This window comes from Lissotriton vulgaris, chromosome 3_1 (genome assembly GCF_964263255.1).
Source record: "Lissotriton vulgaris chromosome 3_1, aLisVul1.2, whole genome shotgun sequence".
NCBI lineage: Eukaryota > Metazoa > Chordata > Amphibia > Caudata > Salamandridae > Lissotriton > Lissotriton vulgaris.
The window spans coordinates 493,939,173-493,966,728 of NC_141689.1; the positions used below are offsets into that span (position 1 = coordinate 493,939,173).

The 27,556-nt window shown below is 46.8% G+C and overlaps 1 protein-coding gene across 1 annotated transcript in view; it reads left to right on the forward strand.

Moving 5' to 3' along the window:
* Window positions 1-27,556, forward strand: part of HOMER1 (homer scaffold protein 1) — a 754,981-nt gene that overhangs the window by 223,957 nt on the left and 503,468 nt on the right. Inside the window, exon 3 of the mRNA XM_086960736.1 lies at window positions 21,332-21,463. Within this exon, the coding sequence (XP_086816862.1) occupies window positions 21,332-21,463 (132 nt within the window). The remainder of the gene's footprint in view (window positions 1-21,331; window positions 21,464-27,556) is intronic.

Consider the following 27,556-nt stretch of genomic DNA (forward strand, 5'->3'; position numbering starts at 1 on the left):
TCGCCTTGACTTTTAGAAAGTTATAGAAGTCTATCGGGGACAGGTCAAATTTCGTCTGTAAGCTTGAGAACGGGATTGGTTCGCTATTGTCATACAAATCTCCTGCGAGATTAATACCTTTCCCGGACCATGACTCCCAGAAGAGTTCCACGCCCACGTGTTTAAGATAGGGGTTTCTCCATAATGACATACATGATGATTTAGAGAATGTCAATGTGGTTTTATGGAATTGGTCAAGTCTGAGTAGGGCCCTTCTGGTATTTAACATTATATATCTGGAGTGAGGCAGGTGGGATAGATCCATGGTGAGTAAAGATTCAAGTGGGGCATTGCCAACTAATGACTTCTCGATGTCAATCCACACAGGAGTGTAAGTTGGCGATTTTATCAGCCATTGAGCACCTTGTTTACAAAGAAAGGCTGTCTGGTAGTTCCTGAACGATGGCAGACCCAGGCCACCTTTATCTTTTGCCAGTTGCAGTTTCTTTAGAGATATCCTGGCTTTCTTGCCCCGCCACAGGAAGTTACCAAATAGCTGGTCTATTTTCAGGACAAAATTATTAGAGAACGTCATGGGGAGCATACTGGCCAGGTAGTTAACTAAAGGTGTCGACATCATTTTGAGAGTCTCAGCCCTGCCCCACCATGACAGAAATTTTGGGGACCAACTTTCTAGAAGGGTGGATATTTTTTTCAGAGTCGATTCTTCATTTATTTTTAGAGTGGAGACTAAATCCTTATCAAAGTTCAACCCCAGGTACTTAAAGCATTTGGGCTGCCATGTAAGACCAGAATCCCCCAGGATCCCCTTATCCCCTATATTGTTCAGCAGTTTAACCTCCGTCTTGTCTTTATTTAGCTTGTAACCCGATACCTTCGAAAAATCTTCAATGTCCGACATGAGTGCAGACACTGCCTCATCCGCCCTTTCAGATAGGACAAGCACATCATCCGCATATGTGGTCAACTTGATCGTGCAGTCTCCAAACGGTATACCTGTGATTTTAGGATCTTTTCTTATATGGTGTAGGAACGGTTCGATTGCCAATAAAAACAACGATGGTGATAGGGGGCACCCTTGTCTCGTACCTTGTTTCAAGCAAAAGGAGGACGAAAACGATCCTCCCGCTCTGACTCGTGCCGAGGGGCAGCAATAAAGGGACATCACTAACCGTGTAAATGTATCCCCCAAGTTAAATTTATTGAGGACTGCTTCGAGAAAGGCCCAATCAACCTTATCGAAGGCTTTTTCTGCATCTAACGTTATTGCCACTGTAGGGGTTTCCAAAAGCTTAGCTTTCTCCAGGACATGCGCCAAAATTCGTGTGTTATCACTGGACAACCTATGCTTTAGAAAGCCCGCTTGAGATGGATGAACTAGTTGCGGGAGCACCTTTTGGAGACGTGCAGAAAGTATCATTGCTAAGATCTTACAGTCCATATTGATTAGTGAAATTGGCCTGTAGTTTTTTGGGAGCGAAGGGTCTTTCCCATCCTTAGGGAGTACTGCAATTATTGCCTCCGCCAGAGTGCCCTTTACCTCCCCAGAGCTATTTATTTCTTGGAATAGGTTTAGCAAGGGCCTTGTCAACATAGTTGGGAATGTTTTATAGAATTTTGCTGTAAAGCCATCCGGGCCTGGTGCCTTCCCTGATTTCAATTTTTTAATAGCACTTTCCACTTCTACAGCACTGATCGGACCATTTAGACCCACCTGATCTTCAGCAGTCAACCTTGGAAGATCACACTCATCCAAATAATTCCTAATTTTATCTTCCTCCACCTTTGTATTTTTCGCGTACAGATCCTCATAGAACACCCTAAACACCTCAGCTATCTTGTCTGGCTCAGAATGCGAGTTCCCTGAGGCGTCCTTAAGTATGTTAATACAGTTCTTTTGTACTTTAAATTTCAAATATGAAGCAAGACTCTTACCCGCTTTGTTGGATTCACAAATCTTAAACCTCCTGCCTTTGTCTAGCCAGATTCCCGCCCTTTCACTTATTAACTTATTGTATTCATATTTTTTATTTGCCAGAGCATAAAGAGTCATATTGTCTCTTAATCTTAGATGCTTACTTTCTAGATCTCCAATTTCACTTTCAAGGGAATCCAATTTCGCGTTATAATTTTTATTCATGGCAGACCTAATCTTGATACATACTCCCCGTATTGTACTTTTCATAGCATCCCACCTAATAAGATCAGATGTGTCTCCTTGAGGAGCCAACGGCTAGATGAGTAAGTAGTTGGGGGGGCAGAATGTCTACCCTGGTCGCAAGTTGGAAAGCGCCTGAACTGGATGAAAGAGGTTTCAGGGGGACTGGTTCGAAATTCCAGGTCAAGGAGGTTTCCTGCCAGATCAGCCCCTCTAAGAGTGAGTTCAACACAGTTAAGTGATTGAGCGGGAGAAGTGCACCTCTGAGCCCTGGAAATGTCGTCTCGGATTACTGAGTGACAGCCCCTGACTTGGCGGACCCAATGGATTGTCTTGTTGATCAAAGAATTTTCGCCCTCATAGCCCTTCTTTCCATCAAGTTTAGGAACGTTGACCATGTGATGAGTGTGGTGAGTGTGTAATGACTGGGTGGGTCGACTGATGACGGCCGCGGGAAGGCGGTTGCTGACCCTGGGGTAAGAAGAGGAATCAAGTGTTAGGGGATTCCTGCACAGCCACTCTGTTGTAGGGAATGTTTTGAAGGTTATTAAAATTGTTGTTTCAGTTGTTAGTAGATTCGAGTGAGACTTGATTAAGGGCTTGAGTAGCAGAGTGGGGCTGGGTATGGCCATGAGAGATAGTTCCCCTAGCATGGGTGGCTGCCTCGCAAGTCGTGTGATGATTATGAGGGCCTGCAAGTGAGTTTCTGGCAGAAGTGTGCCGTTCTGCTGATGAGACAAGCTATTCTGCAATAGTGATCGAACTAGGATGGGGAGGCCTTCGATCATAGATCTCATGATCCTTATTTCTTTTCTACTCTGAGTTGGTGGGTACCCTCAGGTTCTGGGTTAGGAGCTAATGTGATCACTGTGGTGGGCACAGGAGAAGACGGGAGTGTGACTTCCTTAGAGTCATCAGACAATTCCAATAAGGGAGTAAACCTGTTTGTACAAAGGATAGTGCGTCCTGGCTGCGAGGTATTATTACTAGAGGCATTGAGGGGGGAAGTGGAGGGTAGGCCGGCCCTCGCAGTGTCTGGTAGTACCGCTTGGTTGGGTGGGGGGGCCCTTTGAGAGATGTTTTTAGAAACATTGCTGGAATGATAGGTGGGCAGGCAAGAGCAGTGTCAAACAGGTAGTACAACTTATGTGCTGTATACAAACTGATAATACTATAGGTCATGTTTTTGTAGATAGTAGTCTTTTTTATTAGGTCCTGAAGAATCGCAGTCAATGCACTAGAAGCGAGAAACATGTTAACCACACCATTTGCACTGACCACACCATTTGCACTTTAGTCCTGTTCCTACCTTGGAAACCTTAGTTCCAGCGATTACAGGCTATTCTTGATTTTACTTGCGGCAGAGGACCACCAGAATAAAATTGTTTTCCGGTACCGTGGGCCACATTTTATCCTCACCCACACCATCTACTCTGTTCTGGCCCCTTATCCACACTTCACCCATAGGCAGTTGGATAAAAGATCTCCGATAAAGAGCCTCTCTTTGAGGTGAGCCCGTTGGGCATTGCACCACCTGCCCAACGAGGAGCATTGCCGATGATGAAGCATGACACTCGCAAGGGTGTGTGAGGCCATTATATCCAACAAATTGGATACCCAGGGGTGGTCCTCCATTGAGCACTAGCCCTTGTACCTTAGTGACCGATTCCTTCTTCCTGTCTTAGCAGGCAGCCAGGCAACTTTAGCAGGCAGTCTGAAGTAACTAAATGAGGGAAGTAAACTCAGTACCTCGGGGAGCGAGTATCATCCAACAGCACAGAAAGGGGGGTGGTACTGCCCTTCCTCGTCCTGATGATGACGGGCAGGGATGGGCCCGTCCTTCGCTCCGGCACGGCTCGCGCGCGTCCCACGCAGCGGGAGCTTGCGGATTGATTTATGCGCCTCTGGGTGCAAGGAACAGCATCCACAATGCGGGGGAGCCTGGGATGTGAAGTCCCTGGACCTGGCTCTCACCAATGATGGCAGTAAAGAGCGTCCTGGGCAGCGGAAGCTCGCGGGTCGACTAAGCGCCTCCAGACGTGATGAACAACGTCAGCAATGCGGGGGAGCCTGGGATGTAATTTACCTGGACCTGGCACTCACCCCGATCGCAGAAAAGAGCGTTACTGCCCACAATATCAAATGGAGAATGGTCCACAGTTTAACTGCTGCTGCACCAAAAGCACGTTCTCCATAAGTGTCTGTTATGGTCATAGGGATGGCTTTTGGAGAATTGTTAGGGTCTTAAAGGCAACTGGCGATTAGCTGGATGGCCAGCATGGAGCTAGCTAAACTTGCAGCATATGTTATCTTCTGGAAGGTTTTGTAAGCACTCATGCTGCAGAATTGTGAGGAAGTTGCTGTAGATGTAAGATTGTTTCTGGCGATTTAACGTAGATTGATTTACCATCGACAAGATGTGACAGAATAATAGTGTTATTTGCTTACCTATGCAAAAAATGATCAATGAAGGTAAGAATATTTTTTAAGTTGAAGATGGGTGAAACTTACGTGGGCCACTTTCATGGGCTAATCTTCCAGGGATTGAGTGCTGTGCAACGACCTCCTAAATTCTGCACTACTGTCGAAGGATCGGGCACAGGGGATGGGTAGGGGGGTTGTGCGAGGAAGGGGTTTCTCTTTTGACCAGGTTCTGCTTGCAGAAATTGTTGGCTATCTCTTGTTGATTCAATCAAAGAGGGGGAGGGAGGGAGAGCGAAGTCGAAGTCCATTCAGCTTCCAGGCTTGTACCAAAAATCCATTGGGGGAGAATGGACCACTTGTAACTACGTAGCCAGGCTTTCTTATGGAACTCAATGACCTTAATAAAAAACCCTCATACACGCACGTAGATGGTATAGCGGTATATCTTGATTCTCCGCTGTTTACGTTACGTTAGTGCATCATCATAGGGATTTTGTTTGTATGCTAACCTCCACCCAGAGGTAACCACTGGATTCATAGTAGTGTCTAGAGAAAATCTAGTGCTCACAAATAGTGAGTTAACATTCTTTGGATCATCTTTGAAGTGCAAATTTTTATTAAGAAAAAGAAAGGTGATACAAGAAATTAAAAGAATCGGTGTGCATTTGTGGATCATGTTACTGGATCCTCTGCACAGCATTAAAACTTGGGTCAACATGTTTCAGCCCCACTGTGCCCATCCGGGTCTATGGGGCATTCAAGACCAATTGAAAGAAAGTACTTACACAATTTGTGCAGCAATTGGAAGTGGTTCTATGTTCCACTCTAAATAGACAAAGGTCAATAGTACCTGTTGTCGAGAAAGCAGAAAACAAAAAGAAAAAGAAATATATAGAAACATCTTATCCAATTTCTACATATATTGTACCTCATTATTAATCATCAATTGTATTGTGCTGAACTTTTTTCTAGAGTGTACAATTTGCGCTCATATAAAATTTGTTAAGTCTCAATATTGACAAAACGAAACCTCAGGAAAATATGGCTTCATTAATAACACTGAAAACTTGTGGTCATTAGAAGGATCGAGTCATGACTTTTTGGTGCGTTAAAACAGACACATTAAAAAAAGACACATTTGTAGTATCTAGAAAAAGTTCTTAGGATATTCAGTGTCATGATAGTTTTATTCATTTATAGGTATGGTAATTCAAATAGCGGGTTTACGAATTTATTAAGTATAGGAAGTCTTGCGCCATTAGCCCGTTTAAAGTTGTTCAAGCAATCTATTCAAAGGCGTTTCACCGTGCGTTGGACATGCATTTAGTAACCTTCGCTTGAAAAAGTTGTTTGTCTCATCGGGGAACCGGAGAAAATGTCCCGGTTATTCTGTGACAAAGAGCTCATTGTTCATATAAAGATCTTACTTGAAAACGCTGTTGGAGGTTCAACTGAACTAACACAAACATTGGCTCAGGCGAATGATTGGAAGGGGTAACTGAAACAAAAAGAGAACAGCCATCCATGGCTTAATAATGACGGAATATCTCAGAGCGAATGTTGCCGCAAGGGGACTGTGTTTACATAATGCACCTCGCATTTTCCTCCATGATCTAACTTTTAGAAAGGACTGGTCCTCAATCTCCTGGAAATGTACTCGTGACTATTTGGTTTTAATTATAAAAACTGCAACCAGGTTATCAGAGGCCTTGACTGTGAAGTTACAAATAAGTGAAGCAAAACTCAAAACAGTACACATCTTGGTGTGCAAAAAAAGATTGGAAGAAATAAATCGAGAGAATGCCACCTCCTCCACAGATGATGAGACCACAAAACATGCAACAACCGCTTTTTTCAGGAAGAGGTCAAGCTCCACAAAGAGGCGGAAGAAAAGGAGTAACATGGCACGAACAACAACGTCAAGTACTGACACGTAGTATGTCGAAAGAGAAACCAGGACCGAGCTCAATGAGTCACTCATAGTAAACCTTACTAATACGGTGCTCACAGATAATCAGGTACAGGTTTTGAACAAAGGTTTGGGGTTTGTCCCAAACCCCAACTTTGGACACGTTCAAATTATGATGTGAATTAGCAGAGTTCTGCAGAAAGCTGAAACTCAAGGCCTTTTTCAACGAGAAAGAAACCCCGATACAAGAAAGTGACACCAATCTCAGGAGGAAATCAACTTTTAATTCCCCCAACACCATGGTACCAATTGAAATACAAACATTCGAACAAGCTATCATGAAAGAGGCGGAAAACGTTGAACGCACAATCAAAAACCCCTTCTTTAACATCAAGAAACATGAACAATAAGCACTAGATCAACTAAGGAAGCACGAAAATATAGTAATCAAACCCGCCTTTAAGGGGGGAGGCATCATTCTCTTAGATGAGGAAGGATACAACCAACAATGCCTATCACTCCTCTCTGATACGAAATGTTACAAAAAGATCACAAGTGACCCTACATTGAGACTACAAAATACCATTAAAATAATGGTGAATGGAGGGGCGTGGCTTGACTTTAGGAGTGCTCTGGACCCCTCCGTCATCCGTGCCACAATCCGCCTGACATCAGGGAATTTCTTACCTCCAGTGTTGTGCCTGGAACTCTCTGGCAGCCTGCCCCAATGTTTCCAGGTCCTTCTTGACACCGATTGTCCTGGTTTGGCCGTCCAGTGGCCGATTGCCAGTGGAGCCGTACGCAAAATGGTGGCTCCTGCCTTCAGTATCCCGGGACTCTGAGTGGCGGCCCTTCTGGGCGGAAGATCATCCATGCGGCGGACTTCGGGGCTTCCGCTCGGTCGGCCACCACATTGACTGAGAGACTAGGGTGCTGGGAGATCGAGGTTGATGCTTCACTCCGAGAGGGCGGCTTGACCTGCGGCCTCTTGCCGGTGCGGCCCCCCGCTTCCTTGACTGGAACTAGACCTCCGGGCGGAGACGGGCCAACACTGCGGGACCCCCGTGATTGGATGTAGTGCACCCGTGGTGGACACAAGACGATGCCGGCTTGATCGCTGTCCGCCTAGTTGGACTTTGAGCGAGAGTGGCCACTGCGGGATCCCGCCGGCGGATGGTGGAAGGTCTACGACGAGCTCCGATGTCCAGAAGTGGAGGTAAGGAGTGGGGCGCTGAGGTGCCGGGTTGGGGTGAAAGACTCGGCCGTCGGTCAGGCGGCAGGCGGGTGTCTGGGATGGCCCTAGTCGCTGCGGCTTCCTTTGATTGCCCCATCTCCTCTCCTCTCCCACACTCCTGGCGCCCTATCTACGTTCTGAATCTGAGGTGATCTGACCGGGCTGAGCCGGACGCTGCGCGAAGGTGCACACCAGGGGTCATCTGGCACAACACGCTTGGACCTTCCACTTGCCAAGCATACATTAGGCAGGTCCGGAGAGAGGCCCGGCCTGAGGACCACTGGGAGCCCGGTCCTCCCTGGGGTCAGATCATGGGCAGAACGGACAAGGCCACGAAGGTCCCAGCCACCCAGACCAAAATAGACCGCTTCACCACCCCAGAAGGGAGGGCTGCTGGGGGGGTGGCGAGACAAGATTGCACTGTACGCGGACGATGTACTTGTCTTCCTGTCCAACCCCGCCTTCTCCGGGCCACAGTGCCTCTGAATCTGATTTCGAGCGGGCCACAGGGCTACGGCTGAACCCCGGAAAGTCTGTGCTAGTCCCCATGCATTTCTCTAGGGAGTGCTTCGAGTGGCAGTCCACCACACGGCTACGGAGGCTGTCCTTTAAGTATCTGGGGATCTGGATCACCCTTCTCCCTGAACTGGGCTGGTCCCTCAACGTGGCCCCCTTGGTTAAGAGGGCTAAAGAGTATCTCCTTAAATAGAGGGCGCTGCCTCTGAATCCCCTGGGGAGGGTTGCTTTATTCAAAAGGATGATCCTCCCAGGTTCCTCTACGTCCTCCAGAACACACCCTTCTGGTATTCCAAGGTCTGGTTCAAGGAGTTGGACAGTCTAATTACAAAGTTCTGGGGGCATGGGAATGACACACCTATATCTGTATTTTCTAGCTGTACGTCTACTAGTGATACATGATTGGTTTAATGGGGGCTGGTCGGACCCGGCATACAGGCTTGAGCTGAGTGAAATGGGGATAACGGGCGTTCAAGCCATGCTATATGGAGAACCCATTCCTTCCAGACTTCCTGTAGTGATGCGCTCAGTGCTTTTGGCATGACGGGCCTCGCTCCGCCACACGGGGTGGTTGGAGAAGTTGACCCAGTGCACTCCCTGTGGCATGGAGCCTGGCTTCGGGAAGTCAGCGGGCTGCAGGGTTTTAAATCTTGGGATCTTATTGGTATCTCCCAATTAGGGGACGTTTTGGAAAGAGGCTAGATGTTGTCCTTCCAAGTGTTCCAAACCCGCTACTCCCTACATTCCTCTCAACACTATAAATATCTACAGTTGAGACACGCCCTCCTCACACACATTACAGGTGACACGAGGCTCCCCGAATACAGCCCCCTAATACTCAGACGCTGATGGGTGACTTGGGAAGGGGGGAAGGGATCTCCCAAATTTACCGTACTCTAGTCAATAACATCCACATCACTAGACAGTTGAGGGATCAATGGGTGGAATGGGTGGGCCCTCTTGATGATGTGGACTGGCGCGATGCCCTTATGGCCCCCAGAATAGTGACTGTCTCGGCCATCTCTACTACCTATATGCAGCGTACCTCACCCCCCATGCGCTTACACCGAGCAGGGTTGCGCCCGATGCGTCCTGCACACGATGCCAGCATGCCACAGCCGATTTTCTCCACATGGTTTGGTCATGCCCCCGCTTGGGGCATTCTGGGGTTCCATCGAGGGGGAACTAACAGAGGTGCTAGGCTGGGAGGTCCCCCATGATCCACGTCACACCTTGTTGAGAATCACTGATGGGCTGGATGGGTCCAGGTCTGACCAGTTGTTTTACAACACAGCTATGATGGTGGCCAAGGGGGACATTGCGGCGGCCCGGATAATCCCTAATCCTCCCACCCTGGAGAAGTGGCGAAAAGGGGTGGACTGGTGTGCTGCCCAAGAGAAAGCCATGTATACAGCGAAGGGGGGTGCCTAGAAATAACGTAGAGTGTGGGGGAAGTGGTTGGGGGCTGTGGTAGGTCCCGATTGACTGGAATCCAATTTTTACTAGGGTTTTAAAGGGATCTTGATTGGGGGGTATAACGATGAACTGACTGTATTTATATCTGTGATGTCCATGCTTTAGCTGATTTGCTCTTCTTTATTTTTAAAATCAATAAAATTTGTTTATCAAAAAATAATGGTGAATGAAGCAGAAACAAACGCTTGGATTACCAAACATGAAGCTGACTTTTTAATTGCACAAAAACCGAGGACACGTACTTCTATTCACTACCCAAGACTCACAAAGACAGATTACCACCGCCAGACGACCAATCGTCTCTGGAATAGGCTCCATTCTTGAACCTTTGTCTCAATTTTCAGACCAGTTTTTAAAACCATTTGTTTAAAAAACACCTACTTATCTAAAAGACACCAGAGACCTGTTAATCCAACTTCTATGTATGCCTTACAATGAAGAAGAAAGGTATTTCATAGGTTTGGATGTAGAAAGTTTCTACACCAGCCTTCCACAACAAGATACTCTTGAGACCCTGGAAACCATCTATTTCTCTGAACAGTGGCAATACAGAACACCTAGACACTTAGAATGCTGCAGACTATCATTGACAGAGAATTTATTTGAATATAATGGAACACTGTTTGGGAAATGCCGTGGCCCTTCCATGGGAAGTGCCTTCGCGCCATCAGTAGCATGACTCTAAGTGAGTTATTTTGAGAACAAGCATGTCTTGAACAACAACAATCCCTTCTTTTCCAAAGTATTGTTTTAGAAACGTTTAATAGACGACATAATCGTCATTTGGAAAGACAACAGTGACAACCTACAAGAGTTCATCAAATGGTTGAACACGAGATGAATGTTTAAAATTCACCCTTACGGCAGACAAAAAACTAGATTTCCTGGATATAAGTTTATACGTAGAAGACAACAGGATCCAGACAAAAACGTATTACAAGCCTACTGCCCAAAATAGCTTACTGTCATACAAGAGTTTCCATCCAAGACCATTAAGGGACAATTTGCCTTATAGTCAATTCCTGCGACTCAAACGGAACTGCAGTAAACTCCAAGATTACAAAATACAAGCAAATGATCTTACCGAAAAATTGGTGAGAAGAGATTACCCAATCAAGACAATCCGCAAGTGTCATAAAAGAGCCAGACATCAACCGAGGGAATGCCTTTTAGACACAACACCAGAAGAGCCAACAGAAAATCGAATCACCTGGGTAACAACTTACAATACAGCTACTAACGCAGTGAAAAAGATAATTAACAAAAATTGGAAAATCATTACATCCGGGAAACTGGACTGGACGAAACAAAGATTTGCAAACCAAAGAACAAAAAATGTTAAAGATCTATTGGTACATACACGACTACAACAAAGATTGGTAACCGAAAACATCATGACAACCTGGAACATGAATCCAGTTACAGGACATTACTCATGTGGATCTTGTGCAGTGTGCAAACTCACCTTGGCCTCTAAAACATTGACATTGTCTGAAAATTTGATCTGGACACAACGCCAACATACCAACTGTAATTCAGCTCACGTGATCACGTGTCCATGTGGGTTGAAATATATTGGAATGACCTGTCGCAAAGCCAAATTGAGAATTGGTGAACACAAGAGTAACATTAAGACCAAACAAGTGACCACTAAAATGAGTAAACATTTCATTGACTTTAACCACACAGTAGAAGACATAAAATGGACAATCATTGAAATGTTATTAATGAAAAACAACGCAGAGCGGATTTTATTTGAAAAAGAACAAAGATGGGTTGATCGATTGAAAACGAACATACAGGGACTCAATGACGATGTACCTTGACATCAACTTTATTGATCATATCTGTGCTTTGAAAATGACTATAGAATGGGACATGAGATACTAAACATCTGGAATCCGGATATTTGCCAAGACCTCTTTAGACATCTGAAAACTGAAAAATCAAGCTTCTGTTGAAAAGTTCAAAATTTGTAAAAAAAAGAGGACCTATTAATGTCCGCGTGAGATACCTGAAGTGCCTGAGGCCCAAAGAGCAGCAAGCCTGTAACCTTTGTAATCAACACAAAATAGGGATCATTAGAAGTCAACATCGTGACTTTTTAAATAAAGAAGCCCCTTTTTTAATTAATTTGAAAATAAATCTACTCACCGGTCCTTTCCATTGAATTCACTTACCACTAATGAAAATGCCAACTATGTACAACATGTGATTAAAGGAAAACTCACAAAAGTAATACTCTAGTTAATTGCACAATAAACACAAACAACTACCTTTTTTATACTTAATTTATTTTATATATTATATTTATTGGCATTTTCATAGGCACCATATTTGTTATAGGCACTTTATTAATACACAACACTGTACGAGAATTTAAACTCGTTATTTCATGACAAGAACACCACTTCTGTCTGTCTTCGTTACGGTGAAGATAGAAAATGGATGTTCCCATACAAACCTCCGACTTCCGGGGGCAGAATAAGCACAAGCAGGGAATACCAACGTGACGGTAAGGAAAGATAAACGAGGGGAACCTCCAACCGCGTTTCAAGTAAGATCTTTATATTAACATTGAGCTCTTTGTTACAAAATAACCGGGACATTTTCTCCGGTTCCCCGAGGAGACAAACAACTTTTCAAGCGAAGGTAACTAAATGCATGTCCAATGCACGGTGAAACGCCTTTGAATAGATTGCATGAACAACTTTAAACAGGCTAATGGTGCAAGACTTACTATACTTAATACATTCGTAAACCCACTATTTGAATTGCCATACCTATAAATTAATAAAACTATCATGACACCAAATATCCTTTTAACTTTTTCTAGATACTACAAACATGTCTTTTTTAATGTGTCTGTTTTAACGCACCAAAAAGTCACGACTTGATCCTTCTAATGACCACAAGTTTTCAGTGAAATTAATAAAGCCATATTTTCCTGCCGTTTCGTTTTGGCAGTATTGCAACTTAACAAATTTTATATGAGCGCAAATTGCACACTCTGGAAAAAAGTTCAGCACAATACAATTGATGCTTAATAATGGGGTAAAAAATATATAGAAATTGAATAAGATGTTTCTATATATTTCTTTTTCTTTTTGTTTGAAGAAAGCCCCATAGACCCGGCTGGGCACAGTGGAGCTGAAACATGTCGACCTAAGTTTTTTAATGCTGTGCAGAGGATCCAGTAACATGATCCAAGAATGCACACCGATTCTTTTAATTTCTTGAATCAACTTTCTTCTTCTTAATAAAAATTTGCATCTCAAAGATGATTCAAAGAATTTTAACTCACTATTTTTTAGCACTAGATTTTCTCTGGACACTACTACGAATCCAGAGGTTACCTCCGGGTGGAGGTTAGCATACAACAAAACAAAAACCCCATGAGGAGGCACTAACGCAACGTAAACAGCGGAGAATCAAGATATACCGCTATACCATCTACGTGCGTGTATGAGGGTGTTTCTATTAAGGTCATTCAGTACCATAAGAAACCCTGGCTACGTAGTTACAAGTGGTCCATTCTCCCCCAATTGATTTTTGGTATCTCTTGTTGATGCTAAAGGTCTCAATTAAAGGTGTTCTCTTTTGATTAGGATGCTCTTGTGCACTAAATAGGTTAAAGATAAGTCTAGTATCATCAGTATACTTGTAAAAGTGTACTTCAGCTTGGTGAAACAATTGGGCAAAGGGACTTATATACATATTAAATAGAAAAGGTTATTGACTTTGCATGACTTTGCAGTCTATATTTAAAAAGTACAAGGGGAGTGTGACCACTTGCACTCTCCCTGAAATACAAGATCTTATATATTTGAGAACCACACTGGTAAACCCGCTTCTCCCAGGTTCTTGAACAGGATTTTGTGGTCAATGTTGGCAATTTAAGCTGACAACTCTAAGAGGACTAGCATGCTGGATTTCTGTTATCAGTGGACTGGTGAAGATCATGGAGGGCCAGTAAGACTCCAGCTCGGTGCTATTGCTTGGACAATAGCCCCAGTAGGTCAGTAAATTCTGTAAAGTCCTGAAGATGGAGCATGGCTACATTTTCCAGACTGTTGCCCATATATGGGAGCAATGAGATGGGTCTAGGATTGTTCATGATGTTGATTCCCAGGCGGGCTTTCTCACTATGGCTGTCATCAAGAGGTCTGAAACGATGCCGTGCTTTAAAAAGCTGAATAGGATGCCACAGTGTACGGTGTGCTTTCCGCCTCCGTTGAGGCAAACCAGGAATCTGTACTCTTCTGACTGACTTTTATGTGGCCTTTGAGGGCAATGATGGTAGGCAATGATGGTAGGTGGACGGCTGCTAAGGCCACTTGCTTTCACGGTCTCACAAATGGTGGCCTCAGGAAATGTGCTTGTAAGGATTTTGAGACCAGTGGAAAGAATCAATGTAAGTCACTGGAAGAGGATAATAAATACATAACACTTACGTTTTCTTTTGAACTCTTCTTGGTCATTTCTTTGATTATACTATGTCATTATCGTAGTCAAAATTCTGGCCCCGCTCTTCCCAAGTAATGAATGATGCTAAGTGCATCATTGTGAAACGTGAAAAATAGTGCAAGCTGAACTCACGCATCCTCTTGACCATCTCAAGCTTAGCGGAAGTTGTTTCCTTGCAGCCAAAGCCCAAACCCGTTAATTTAAATGATAAAATAAGACCACCAGTGATCATTTAAAAAACATTCTAGCCTTGAAACACTGTTGAGATCCTTTTCCTTTGCCCTTTCACTTAGTTTGTTTTGGGATTGCAAAGTTTCACTGATGACATCTGGTATTTAATTTCATTTGAAGACTCTTTACCTCTAGGCCCCATCTCCTGGTGGTTCACTTTCCAGTGGTTCAACATATCCTTATTGTTAATGGCATGGCTGTTGCCTGACCCACCTCCTTTGAAACCTCATTCAAGCCAATGCTCTCAGGGAATTGGTACAATGTTTCATCTTAGCAAATCCAGATCAATCTTCATGAGGTTGCAAAAATGTTACACAAAACTGTTGCCGGTCAAAACAAAATCATTGGCTTTTAACTGGCCATACATTGATTCTCAAAATAGTTTCAATCAATTGTAGTTGAGATAATGCCTGCTGCGGCACAGACTCCTTTGCTGTGTGGATGAGGGCTAGCCCGTCCTTCTGTGCCACTTATCTCTCAGGAGTCCTAGAAATGGTTGGTCATGGGGCTGTTTCATCCCTCTTTTCTGCTCATATGTATATGTATAATGATCAGCTGTGTGGAATTGTTTATTGTTATGCCGTGTTTTTTTGCACTGTGAGGGCTTTTTTCAGTGTTTATTTCACTTTGTGTTTTTCACCTTTGTTTTATGTATTTTATTATCAAATTGAATTGTGTTTTCTTTATAATCAGTTTCCTGCGGGGTTCTACCTAAAATATATGATTGATTGAATGGGTAGTCATGCACTATAGTGGTTCCCCTCACATATAACAACACAATATTCACATGAAAACCCATTCCAACTCCGAATTATGTGATTAGAGTTGTTCACCCATGTGTCCTCATGTTTATTTTATCCATGGGAGGCTCTGGGCCATTTTGTGCCTGGCCAGAGCACTTCCACCTACCAGAATGTTGACAAAATGTACTCCACTGTCATCAAGACAAAAGACAATGACTCTCTACTGTGCCACCTACTCTATCACCCCCCGGGCAGAAATAACGAGTTCGGAGACCAATTATCAAACCTGATTGCACAAGACACACTGGGCGACTCCAAAAACTTAATTCTTGGCGACCTGAACATCCGGTGGAATGAGACCCACAACCCTCTAATCAAATCGCTATCTAGCCTCCTTGATGAGAACAACCTCACCCAACATTGTACTGAGGAGACTCACTACAAAGGAGCCACACTGGACGCCATCATTGCCCAAAAGAATTCTATCACGGTCAACCACATACTACCAGTTGACTGGTCAGATCACCACATGATCTTATTCCACATCAATCACCCCATCTTCTCGCTTAAACCTCCGCAAGACCCGCCTAAATGGTCGAGAAACCTCTCCCAAGTACCCCAAGACATCTTGGAAGGTCAACTAAGCGTTCTTCTTTCAAATAACACTATGCACCTCTCGACCAACGACCTCGTCGACCACTATAACTCGGGGGTAGTCGCCATACTTGACAATCTAGCTCCTCTTAAACTCAAAAGAAGCCGAGCCACTCCATCCAGAACCTGGTTCACTGCGGACCTCAACGCAGAAAGAAGAAACCTGAGAACCAAAGAAAGAAAGTGGAGAAACAACCCAACCGCCATTCTCCGCCTTCAACTAAAATCAGCCCGTAGGAAGTACAACAACCATATCAAAAACAAGAAATCCAGCTTCTTCCGTGAGGCATTGGTCAAATCCAAAAACAGACCCAAAGAACTCTACAACATAATCAGACAACAAACAACAAAGCCCCTGCCCTCAACCCTACAGGCTTCCAAAGAACTCTGTGACAACTTTGCCAACTTCTTCAACGTCAAAGTCCAAAAAATCGAACTATCTCTAGACATCAACAACCCACACCTCCAGAAGAGCTACTCGACCTCCCCAGTGGCACTCCCATCCGACTCCTTTCCCTCCCCCTGGCTAAGCTTTCGCCCTGTCCAGGAAACTGAGATAATCGCGCTGATCTCGACCTCCAAACCTTCAGCACACATCTCAGACCCCATCCCCCCATCTTTAATCAAACAAATGAAGCTTACCTTAGCGCCTATCTGGGGAAGAATCATAAACAGCTCCTTACAAAGCGGTGTGGTCCCCGATTGTCTAAAAATGGGACAAGTCACTCCCCTCCTGAAAAAACCCGGTCTCGACTCAACTGACCTGAACAATTTCAGACCAATATCTAACCTCCCTTTACTCTCAAACACTTGAACGCTGTGTACTCCTGCAACTGACGCAACACCTGGACAACATCAATCTCCTGGACCCCCTCCAATCTGGCTTCAGACAAGGCCGCAGCACTGAAACCGCGATGTTGAACATCATAGATGACATCCATGGATCTCTTGACGCTGACAAGTGCTGCCTCCTCATACTCCTTGATCTCTCAGCAGCGTTCGACACAGTGGACCACAAGCTCCTCATCACGACTCTCCAAGAAAGAGCCGGCCTTGGCGAGGTAGTTCTCAAGTGGTTTTCCTCCTTTTTACACAACCGTTCGCAACTAATAAAAATCAAGAACTTCACCTCCGATACCCAGCAAGTCAACAAGGGTGTCCCTCAAGGATCGGTGCTCTCCCCCCAGCTCTTTAACATCTACATGGAGCCACTCGCTAAGTTACTCAGGAACGCCAACATCAACTTCCACCTCTACGCGGACGACACGCAGATTTACCTGGAAATCTCCTCTCTTAAAGACATCCAGAGACTCAACGATATCCTAAATGAAGTTCAAGACTGGCTGACAAAGAATCACCTGAAACTCAACCCCGATAAGACAGAAACACTCCTCATCTCAAACAAAGAAGATAACCCTCAAATCACCGAGTGGCTAAAGTCGATCGATGCTCTCAAGGGTAACCTCACGCTAGCCGACTCCGTTAAATCCCTGGGCTTCACCTTAGACCCTAAACTAACCCTGACAAATCACATTAAGAACTCGGCGAAAAGCGCATTCTTCAACCTCAGACTTTTGAACAAAATTAAACCTTACATTCCCAACAAGGACCTCAAACTAGCCACGCAATCTCTAGTTCTATCAAGACTGGACTATGGGAACTCAATCCTAACAGGCATCCCCAAATCCCACCTGGCTCCACTAAAAACAACACTTCACGCGGCAGCAAGAATGATCACAGGCTGCAAAAAATACGACCACATCTCCCCGGCACTCAAAGAACTCGAATGGCTCCCTGTGGAAATGCGAAGTACCTTCAGAACGGCCTGCCTAACCCACAAGGCCCTCCACACCGGCAAACCGGAATACCTGGCTAACAAGCTCAAAAAGCAGGCCAAGCCAGAAATTTGAGAAGCTCTAATTCCCTACTGCTCATCCTACCAAAAACCAGAAGGAAGAGAACTGCGGACTGCTCTTTCTCAGGAAATGCCCCCAAAATATGGAACGCCATCCCCCCGCACATCAGAACTCTACCGTCCTATGCAGAATTCAAGAGCCAACTTAAATCCTTGTGCCTGATCCGCTCCCTTGGTTATGGATAACTTGGAGCTGCAAACGTCTCAGAATCCATGCGGTATTGTTGAATCCAGTACTGAGAAGCCCTGCTGTCCGAACTTTTCTTCTTTCCAAATTGTCTGTCGCCGATTGCTTTTATTGGGTTTGTTTCATGTTGTTCTCTTTTTCATGCCCACTACTGTGAAGCGCTCTGATACCTTCGGGTCTTGTTAGCGCTATAGAAAACTTCTAAATAATAATAATAATAAGTATTAACACGTCCATCACCAGAAGCGATTCTTGGTCCAAGTAACTTTATCGGTTGTGTTGAGGGAATATGAGTAAGCACCAGTTACTCACTCTAGTTCCATCTATACTTCTTGTCCATCTGGTCTTGTTGCTGTAATTTTCTGGTCTTTCAGTAGAATGTATTCATTGTGGTAGAGATAACCAAGTGTGAAAGTACTGTAAGTACCTAGCCAGCGAACTAAAAGAAGGGAATCTTAATTGTTGCAGCCTGTCGTCAGACTAGAGATTCCCCTCTGCGCCTTGCTGCGTTTGCCTGTGTTTATCCCTTGCACCGCTGCATTTCTCAAATGTTGGACACTGATGTGTGTATCTACTTTTATGTTAACTATGCGTCTATTCACGTTCTCACCTATGTAAAGCGCTCTGATACCTCTGGGTCTAGCCAGCGCTATATAAAACTCCAAAAATAAATTAAATCCCAATTCCTGTTCCTAAAGTGAAAAATGTGGGAGTCCAATTTGATGGAAAGCTTTCCTCTGTGGGACATGCCAAAGCCATCACCTCGTCATGTTTCTTTATGTTCAAATCACTTAGGAAGGGGTTTCCCTTAATTCCTTTTGACCTTAGCAAGGCAGTGATCACCACACTAGTATTAAAAAAGAAATAACTATTGTAATGGGTTTTTCTGACGGCCCACAAAAAAAGCCCCGCATAAGCTCCAAATGGTCCAAAATGCAGCGGCTTTTAGAAGCTTTTAAATGCTTGTAGGGTTACCAAAACTCTGTCGGTCTCCCAATCTCTCCCATTACTTTACTGGCTCCTGGTGAGAAAGCAGGTAATGTTTAAGTCTCTGTGCTTAGCATTTAAGGCCCTTCATCATGATGGCCCAGAATCCATCGGACGGCTCTTTCAATGATTCACCCCTCCCAGACTTTAAGATCTGCCTCCTAGGCCAATCTGGTTGTACCCAAAGTTAAGAAGGCCACTTGGGGAGGCAAGAGTTTTGCAGTGGTCACTGCCAACCTTTGGAACTCGATGCCTCTCAACCTAAAAACTACAAAAACCCTGCTTAACTTTCGTAAGGCTCTTAAAACATGGCTGTTACTGATCTCTAATTGATCTTCCGTATGGTCTACTACACGTTCGTGTGGCTTTTACCTACATCTCTTTCCAACTGACTCGGAGTCAGCTCCTAGACACCTACTGGTAGTAGTGCGCTTTAAAAATCTCATTTTCATTTAAGTCCTTTACTGGTACCAGAGGGTTAGTGTCCTCTTTCCTCCACTTTACAGACCGTTTCTATGGAGCCGAACCCATCTCTGGTGTCAGAGCATATGCCTCTACGGCGAACACTATTTGTGGCGTTCTATGTTCATGTTCGCTCTCAGAGACATACATCTAGTAGTAACATGACCTACCCCTCAAGCATTCTTCCAACACTGTGCTGTCAAGGCTTCCTCCCAGAGCCATGCAACATTTGAGCAGGATGGCTTTGTGACATGTTTACTGAGCCTTAAGCTGCCTGTTGCTCCCCTTCTCTAAGTCCTAATTTGCTGTGGAATTTACACACCGGTTTAGACTGGGAAAGAGCCAGAATGTAAGAGAAAGGGATACTGTCCCTCTAAAGGTCTCATTACGAGTTGCCAGGATTAATACCGGTTATTATCCCACACCTGGAATTCGGTTGCCAGGGTTTCCTGAAATTCCCAGGGCAGGAAATAAACAGAATGACAATTCAGTGGAGAATAACATGCATGAATTTGTGTTTCCGCACATACCCCTAGATGCATCAAAGTTGTCATTTGCGATTCCTTATTTGCGAAAAATAAGGAATCGCAAATAAGGAATCGCAAATGGCAATGCATCAATAATTTCGCTAATTTATTGAGATTCGGTAAAAATCGCAATTTTTACCGAATCCCAATAAAATTGCGAGTTTCAAATAGCGAATTCGCAATTCCCATTCATTCCTATGGGCTGAAATGCCCATAGGAATGAATGGGAATTGCGAATTCGCAATTTGAAATCGGAATGCAACAAAGCCTTTCAAGGGTGGAGAGGGGGGTCCAAAGGACCCCCCCTGCACCCATGAAATGCACTTTTACATGTGAGTTACATACACACATGTCCTAAGGACATGTGTGTGTGTAACGTAGATGTTTAAAAAATGCATTTTTATGCGTTTTTACACATTTTTGCAAATTACCACGAAGTTCAACTTCGTGGTAATTTGCATTTGCAATTTGTAAAATCGCAAATGTTGTGAGGATGATGCATTGCATTTAAGGAATCGCAAATTTGCGATTCCTTAAAAGCAATCGCATTTTTGGAACTCGCAAAAAATAGCGAATTTCCAAAAATGCTTGATGCATCCCAGAAACCAATTTAGGAAGTGCAAACGGCCGATTTTTGCGATTCGCACCGTTTGCACTTCCTAAAAAGGTTGATGCATCTAGGCAATAATCCCTAACTTTTTTTGCTGATGTTTCACATCGAGATTTCAGCTCCTTTGAACAGCCAAAATCTCTATGTGAAACGCCATGTAACTTGTAATCTTGACGGGGACAGTAACTCCTGTTACCGTCGCCATCGAGATGACCAGATGCTTTCTTGAGGCCTTGAGTACATAGGTTCTGTCCTATCATCAGTAACCTCCCACTGATCTTCAGCTGCCAAAACACTCAGCGATTGTTTTTTTGTTTTTTAAACGATGGGAAATGCAAGAGTACGCGTGGGCATTGGGATGGGGGTGTGCTGCGTATGATGCATGCTTAAGTGTGCGGTACTGGAGCATAGTGCCCTGTGTCACCAGCTTTAGAATCAATTTCCAGACCTGCCAAAAAGAAAGAGTTCCCACGAGGTTGCTAATGGGGAAAAAGCCTAGTGTATAAGGATAACTGTAGCACAATGAATGTTACTTTATCATTCTCCTCTTCCTTATGTGGCATCTTTTGAATTAACTTTATTTGCACCAATGCCAGCAGCTTGTGAAGTTGTAATTATTCTTTATTCAAAAACTTGAATATACTTTAAGCCTGTGCTACATTATGGATTCAATTCAAAGGGCCTCATAAAAATGTAGCTGTTTATTGGTTCAAAACATTGTACTGTCTTCTCTTTTGATTGACTCATCTTTGTCAGGGGCTCTAAAAGCATGTGTGGCCGTTATTGACCAACGTAAAGTCATTTATGTCTTTTTATTTTTTTTATTTCCAGGCAATAATAAATAGCACCATCTCGCCCAACATGACATTCACTAAAACATCACAGAAGTTTGGCCAGTGGGCAGACAGTAGAGCAAATACTGTCTATGGCCTCGGATTCTCTTCAGAACACCACCTCACAAAAGTAAGTAACTCCTTTAGGTACAATTCATGTGTATGGTACATTAAGGTATAATTGCAATCCTGTGTTGCGTGATGTAATAGCAAACAGATGTTTTGGATGCTGCGTGGAAAAAGGTGAACAAAAATGCTTTATTAACTTCTATAGCCAAGCAATAAGAATTGTGACAATAATACTTACTTGTCCACCATACCACAAAATTGCAGTTTGTACTGATGTTACTATTAGTCAACTAAATCTCAGTAAGACGAAGGACTGAATCATCCTTAAATTCATGCACCTAGTGAGATCTGTTGCAGCAACAAATGATGAACAGAAGCTGAATAATTCTTACATGCACCCCCAGTCAAGAGATCTGGGTTAAATCCATTGTTCTTCTGCTTGCTACGCCACGCTGGTTTGGACTCCGCTATATGCAAATCAGTCTTGACCCTGCTCATCATGTGAACAGTCCAGCCCTAACTGCCAAGCTGGGTTCTCCCTGGACCAGAAACAAGCATCCTGGGACAGGTTTCGGGACATCACCCCTCATCAACCAGGCTAGCTTGAATCCAGTGGCATACCCATTCTACTTAGTGTGAAAAGTGCGAGATCACAGGCAGCAGTTTCCCTAACTTGGTTTACAAGCCAATGCTAAGTTACCAATTTAGTGTCATCTGTGCTATAGAATTAAAGAGTACCTGAAAAATGTACATGGATGCCATTTAACTGACATAAGTTATAGACCTCCCTCTCGGTGTTTTAGAATATTTTGGATAGTATGATTGTATAAAAACAAGATTCTTTCTGTCCTCTGTTGGACAAAGGCCAGTGCTCATTTATTCCACAACTCTGTCCTTCAAGCAGTATTGCAGGAGTTGTGCGCTTGTCGTTGAATATATCTGCTAGGCTGACTAATGTCAAATGAGCTCACTGATGACAAATTTTATAAGGTGCAAAGTGTTAGTTTTCATGCATCTTGGTACAATCCGACTTTAAAATGTGATTCATTGTATTTCTTTTTGTTCAAATCTGTTTTTATTGTGAACACAGCAATAAGCCTACAACCCCGTGCGGGGGGCCGGCCGCGCAGTAAAAAAATTTGGATAGGCATAAGTAACCAGGGGAGGACGAGATATTAACACAGCGCCCAGCCTACAACCCCAGGAGGGGCCGGCCGCGTGGCTTAGGGGTAACGATGGTCGAAGGCAGTCACACGCTGATGTTGTTACGTTGTGTGGGGGAGGCGCGTGTAGGAATAAAGTCAGAAGTGTCACGTTTTCCAAAGGCCCAACGGGGCTCAAACTACCCCATAGAGGGGCGGAGGCCAAGGCGGCAAGTAGGAAGGGAGAAAAAGTCTGAGGGAGAGAGAGCAGTAGCGAGAGGAAGAGTGGAGTCTGGGGAGGAGGGCTGCAGTCGCCGGCCGGGGGCCATGGTGCGCGAACTGGTGAGCTGAGTGTTAGAACGCAACAGCGTCCGCGGTGGGGGAAACAGCTAAGGGTCTAATCTGCATGGGTCAGCGGGGACGAGGGCATCCTCAAATAACTGCAGAGCGCGCAGCCGGGGGGGCATGTGGCGGGCATACCTAATGGAGCACAGGTGGCGCACAAGGGGTTCCCACACTGCCTTGAAGCGTACCCCCCTCGATTGTACTCGGGCCGTAAGCAGCTCCAATGTCAGGACCTGCCAGAGGCGCACAAACCAGGAGGCTATCGGCGGTGCTTCAGTCCGCTTCCAATACAGTGCAATGAGTTGCTTAGCAGCGCCTAGCATGTGGAGTGTGAGGATCCAGTCGCTGCGCGTGAGGGCCCTAAGTGCAGGGGGTCGAATGCCCAGGAGGAGCGTGCAAACCTCTTCAGGTAGGGGGAAACCCAACACCGTTTTGATGTGACTGAGGACCTCCTTCCAAAAGACAGTTAGGGTAGGGCAGGCCCACCAGATGTGCACGAAGTCGCCAGTCGCAGTACCACACCTCCAGCATAGCGGCGAGGAAGTAGGGAACATTTTGCTGAGCCGTAGGGGGGTATAGTACCATTGCGTCAGCATCTTGTATGCGTTTTCTCTCTGCGGGATACTACGATAGGTTTTAGGGATGTCTGCCCATAGTCGGGCCCACTGAGAAGGAGTGATAACGGCGCCGGCCACCGACTGCCATTGCCTCTGGTAGGGGTGCGTAGGCGGGGTGGTGGGATGTTGCAGGATGTTGTAGATCTGGGAGATGAGCCGTTTCAGCCCCCCGAGGGAGCGCGCCAGTTTCTCGAATGGCGTGTATGCCCTGGTGGCAGCCTGGTACATATCATCTCCCATAGTCCAATGGCGCAGTTGGGCATACTGTAGGCTGGCGGTCGGGGGAAGGTCAAATTCATCTCTGCAGTCTGTCCACGATTTAGGCGCCCCTCCAAGGAAGAGGTCCCCTATAACTCTGCAGTCCCCTTGTGTCCACCTCTCAAAAGCTCGGGTTCGGGCCGCAGGGGGGAAGTGTGGGTTACCTGCAATGGGGGTGTGTGGAGAGGGGAACGTGGTTAGGCCCTTTGACACTGCCACTCTATCCCATATGTCAAGGACTGTTCTCGTTGGGACCGCCATGTACGCACTTCTGGAGCGCGCCACACGCGGTAACCAAGGCAGGTCCCATATGGTGCGTCCTGTGACCACCCGATCCATGTGGAACCAGTGTTTGTCGCTTTCGCGTGCCCCCCACTCTATTACGAATCGAAGGTGCGCCGCCCAGTAGTAGTGGAGGAGATTCGGGCAGGCGAAGCCGCCCCTGTCTCTTGGTTCCATCAGGACTTTCTGCGAGAAGCGGGGCCGCTTGCCCCCCCAGATGAAGGACGTGAGGTCGCGTTGGAGACTTCTAATGCAGTGGAGCGGGATCGGGGTGGGTAGGCACTGAAAAACATAGAGTATACGGGGGAGGATCGACATCTTGACCGCGTTGAGCCGCCCTAGCCAGGAGATCATCAAGGGCTTCCATTTCCGCAGGTCCGCCAGGACTTCCCTGCGGCAAGCTGCCCAGTTCCGTGCGGACCACGAATCCAGATGGGGCGTTAGGTCCAGGCCCAGGTAGTTAATGTGGCCCTCCGCCCAGCGGTAGGGTGTAACCCCTTTAAGGGAGGCGACTTCTTCTTCGGGGACGGTGAGGTTGAGCACCCAGGATTTGGTATGGTTAATCTTTAGGCCTGACGCTTGTTCAAACAGTGCGAGAGCTCCATGCACCGCCGGAAGGGAGTCCCTAGGGCGCGTAAGAGTAAGGATCAGGCCGTCCGCAAACAGCGCTACGTTGTTGGTGCGTCCCCCGTGAGGGATTCCATGGATGTCGGGAGTACGCCTAATCAGCTCCGCCAGCGGCTCCACCGCTAGGGCGAATAGGAGCGGCGAGAGCGGGCAACCCTGCCTTGTGCCCCTGTGGATCGAGAGTGGCGCTGTCAGTTGCCCGTTGACCCGGATTCTGGCTAGCGGTCCGAGATAGGGGGCCATGCACCTAGAGATCATGTTGGGGCCAAGACTTAGTTTATGGAGGACCGCCCGCAAGAAGGTCCAGTCGACCCGGTCGAAGGCCTTTTCTGCGTCCAGCGAGAGGAGGCAAGCCGGGATATCCCAATGCCTTACCTTCCCCACTAGGTGTGCCAGTCTGCGAACGTTGTCGGCCCCCTGACGGTCCCGAATAAAGCCCACCTGGTCCGGGTCGACTAGGCCCGGCATGTACGGGTCCAGCCGTTTAGCCAGGATCGTGGTGTAGATCTTGAGATCAGTATTCAGGAGGGCTATGGGGCGATAAGAGGCACACAAGTCGGGGTCTTTCCCAGGTTTGGGGATCAGGGCGATCTCCGCCAGGCCCATATCGGGTGACGGTCCAGTGGTGTCCGAGAAGGAGCCATATAGCCGCAGTAAGTGCGGGCGGAGCTGGGTCAAGAATAGGCGATAGAAGGTCAGCGGTAGGCCGTCTGGTCCCGGGGTTTTCCCAGTGGGGAGGTCCTTGACAGCCTCTGTTATTTCCTCCTCCTGTAGGGGCCCCTCTAGCGTGGCTGCACATGCCGGGGACAGTGGAGACCCCTCAAAATCCGCGAGAACAGCCTCCCGTGCTTCCGCGGAAGTGGGCTCCTCCGCATATAGGGAAGAGTAGTAGGCGACGAAGGCGTCCTGCTTAGCTTTCTCAGAGGTGGCGCAAGTGCCATCCTGCTTCTTGACGCTGGCGATGTTGGCCCTGGCCACACGCGCTCGCAGTCTGCCAGCCAGAAGGCGTCCAACTTTGTCCCCGCCCTCGTAATAGCGTTGTTTGAGCGCCAGCAGGGAATGTTCTGCTTTGTTGGTGCGCAGAGTGCGGAGTTGCCCCCTGAGATTGGCAAGTGTTCTCTTAGACGCCAGCGAAGGGGAGTCCCGGTCCTGAGGCTCTGCAAGTTTGATTTCACTGGCCAGGTCAGTTTCCACTTTGAAAGCCTCCCTCCTCCGTGCCACCGCCAGGGAGGTAATATGGCCCCGAATGGTGGCCTTGAAGGCGTCCCAGACCGTATGGAAGGGCATGTCGGGGGTGTCGTTGAGCGCGAAGTACGAGTCTATGGCGTCACGAATGCTGGCAACGTCCTCTGGATCCCGAAGGACAGCCGGCGGGAGCACCCACCTGCGCTCACGAGGTGTACGGGTCATGGGGTCCTGCAGCAAGAGTTCTACATGGGCGTGGTCCGATAGGGAAATGTCAGATATGGCGGCAGTTAAGGAGTCTCGGGCCAATTCAAGGGAGGTGAAGAGGTAGTCGATACGGGAGTATGTCCTATGGGAGTGTGAGTAGAAGGAGAAGTCCCTGGTCCCCGGGTTGTGGTAGCGCCACACGTCCACGAGTCCCAAGTCTGTAAGCTGCGTTTTAAGGGTAGAGGACATCGCCCCCATGCCATTGAAGGAGGCTCCCGCCCGATCCAGCTCAGGATCCCACACCAAGTTGAAGTCCCCGCCCAGGATCACGTTAGGGTCGCCCGTTGGGAACTGATCCCGCAGGAGCGCCTGGAGGTATTTGTCCTGCGACTGGTTGGGCGCGTACACACATCCCAGGGTGAGTTGCGTTCGCCCCATCTGTACCGTGGCTCGGAGGAAACGCCCGTCAGCACTCTTGAAGGGTTTCGTGGGTCCCCGTCTGAATCCCGCCCTGCAGAGGATTGCCACCCCCGCCGTCTTGGTGTCGGAGGAAGCCCAGAACTGCGTGGGGTATCTAGGGTGTGCCATACGCCTGGTGTCTCCCTGCAGAAGGTGCGTCTCCTGAAGGAGGATAATGTCAGGGGAGTGATGCAAGAGGTAGCGCCAAATCTGGTGTCGCTTGTTGGGGGAGTTGAGCCCTTTGACATTGAGTGAGAGGACCTTCAAGGGCGCAGGGATGTTCGCAGTCATCGCACTTTGGGGGAACGGCGCCGCGCAGGGACCAAGGAGACAAATCCCCCCGCATGTTGAGCAGCAGCTGCCCTGCCTCGCCTCCAGCATGTCAGCCCCCGCAGGTCCCACCGTACCACCCTTCCGCGAGCGCGGGGAGAGAGTAGGAAGAGAAGGTAGCGTGAGAGAAAAGTAGGAAGGAAAGAGGGAGAAGGAAGATAAAGGGTGAATAGAAGAATCACAACCAAAACAGGCCAACAGGGCCAATGCACATTGTCCCAGGTACCGGACATCCTCTACCCGAGGGTTCGGATGTACACAGGAATGTCACTTCCTACGGGACAAAGCGAGGGAGCGAGGGCCGAAGTGGGGAAATGAAGTCCGGTCGTCTCGTGGCTCGTCTACCCCGGGGGTGCGCCGAGCCAGGTGAACCTTAGGTCCGAAGCAATCGCCGAGAAGGTGCTGGAGCACGCTGTCGTGGAGTAGGGCCCAACAGGGGTAGGACCCATTGCCTTTCCTTTCCGTCCCCCACAGGGGGGAGAGAGCCATGGGGGCAGCCCTTCAGATAGGAGGGGGGTCGCAGCTCCAGGGGTGGCGAGGGTGTGCCGCAGAAGCGTGGTAAGTCAGGGCCAAGCGGCAAGGTGATGAGGTCACGCTCAGGGCAGCCGGGATCTCTTTAAGCAAGTTCAGTTGGTGTCTAGAGTTGAGGGGCGATCCCCCCCTTCAGTGCCGGAGACAAGGAGCTGGGAGGCCTGTTCCTCG